At 52.7% G+C, this 1768-nt stretch overlaps 1 protein-coding gene across 1 annotated transcript in view; it reads left to right on the plus strand.

Moving 5' to 3' along the window:
- Positions 1 to 1768, plus strand: part of RGS9 (regulator of G protein signaling 9) — a 70035-nt gene that overhangs the window by 54954 nt on the left and 13313 nt on the right. The window contains exon 13 of the mRNA XM_007959897.1: positions 786 to 924. Within this exon, the coding sequence (XP_007958088.1) occupies positions 786 to 924 (139 nt within the window). The remainder of the gene's footprint in view (positions 1 to 785; positions 925 to 1768) is intronic.

Consider the following 1768-nt stretch of genomic DNA (forward strand, 5'->3'; position numbering starts at 1 on the left):
CTCAGCATTGTTTGGCAAAGGTTTGGGGGTTCCTCTAAAGAACGGTGGTGAGAAGTACGATGCTCTTTTGGACTGTTGGTGTCCTTCCTTTCAATGGATCCGGGCTGGACCATTCCAGTTCACTGGGAGGAGCTCACGGCACTGAAGGCAGAGTCTGTGTTCTCACTTGCCCTCATGCTTAGAGCCTCCCGTGCTCTCTTACAAAATTGGGGCTCTGCACACCAAGGGAAACGGGGTACGGGGACTCTGTGGGCCCAGGAAGCTCCCGTGGTGTCCTTCACCAGAGGAACAGATGCCCGACAGTCTTGCACACAAAGACACGTACACAGCTCCTAATTCCTAAAGTCTGCTGCAAGGAACCTACTGCCTTCACATCTCACGTTCCCAATTCTAGTACGGCTGTTCTCTTGTGTTTAGGAAAAGCTATTGGACAACTTGTTAAAAATTCTCCACCAGCAGCAGCTGCTGTCGAGTCAACTCAGACTCACAGCGCCCCTGTGGGTGTCGGACCAGAACTGCGCTCCGTGCGATTGTCAAGGGCTGATTGTTCAGAAGTAGATCATCAGGCCCTTCTTTTGAGGCGCCATTGGGTGCACTTGAACCTTGAACCTTTTGGGTAGCAGCCAAGGATGTTAACTGTTTGCTAAACGTTTAGTGTCTTCTAAAAAGGATCCCCACCCTGGGTAACCTGTGCTGCATCAATCCCACCATTCCAAGCAGCTGATAACTTTTCATTAACCGACTTGGGTTCAGCCACCCTTGCTAACTTGTTGCTCCCACTCCAGGCTATTCCTGGCCCCAGGGGCGAGGCGATGGATAAACATAGACGGCAAGACCATGGACATCACGGTCAAAGGGCTGAGGCATCCCCACCGCTATGTGCTGGATGCTGCACAGACCCACATCTACATGCTCATGAAGAAGGTGGGTAGGGGCTGGACTGGGGACACCTGTGTGCTAGGAAGCCCCTCCCTGCCCAGGGGCCCGAGGACGTCTTCTTTAGATCTGGGACAACCGGAAGTGACATGAGGCTGTCCCTTTGCCTGTGTTGGGATACAGAGTTGTGAGCCGTCCCTTCCACCATCCACTGACTGGAGCCTCCTGGAGCCCCCGTGGCTCCCTGGCTGGGGAGGACCACCTGCATGCTGCCTGTGTTCCTGTCTCTTGCTGCAGGAATGGTGTAGGCAGTGATAAGGACTGGTGGCCCAGTGGTTAGTGCTGGACTGCTGACTGTAAGGTCAGTGGTTTGAACCCACCAGCTGCTCCATGGGAGAGAGATGCAGCATCAGCTTCTATAAAGATTTACAGCCTTGGAAACCCTATGGGGTAGTTTTACCCTGCCCCATGGGATCATTATGTCTCGGAATTGACTTGATGGCAGTGTTTTTTTTTTTTTTTAATGGGGTTGCTAAGAAGTTCTGGTGGCGCTGTGGTTAAAGCATTGGGTGGCACTTTGGACCCATCAGCCGCTCTGTGGGAGAAGGATGAGGCAGTCTGCTTCCATGAAGGGTTACAGCCTTGGCGGCCGGTGGAGCAGTTCTGCACTGTCCGGTAGAGTTGTTGTGAGTTGGAATCTACTAGACAGCAATGGGTGTTTGGTTTGGGTGTTGTTGTTAGCTGCCATTGAGTTCATTCTGACTCGTGGTAACCCCACATACAGCAGAATGCACTCTTGCCAGCACTGCGCCATTCATGATCATTGGTATGTTTGAGTCCACATTAGGCACTCTGGTGGCGCAGTGTCTCAGGCGTTCAAACCCACCAGCTA

Source organism: Orycteropus afer, unplaced genomic scaffold, assembly GCF_000298275.1.
Source record: "Orycteropus afer afer isolate SDZICR_OR568_19922 unplaced genomic scaffold, OryAfe1.0 scaffold00018, whole genome shotgun sequence".
Taxonomy (NCBI): Eukaryota; Metazoa; Chordata; class Mammalia; order Tubulidentata; family Orycteropodidae; genus Orycteropus; species Orycteropus afer.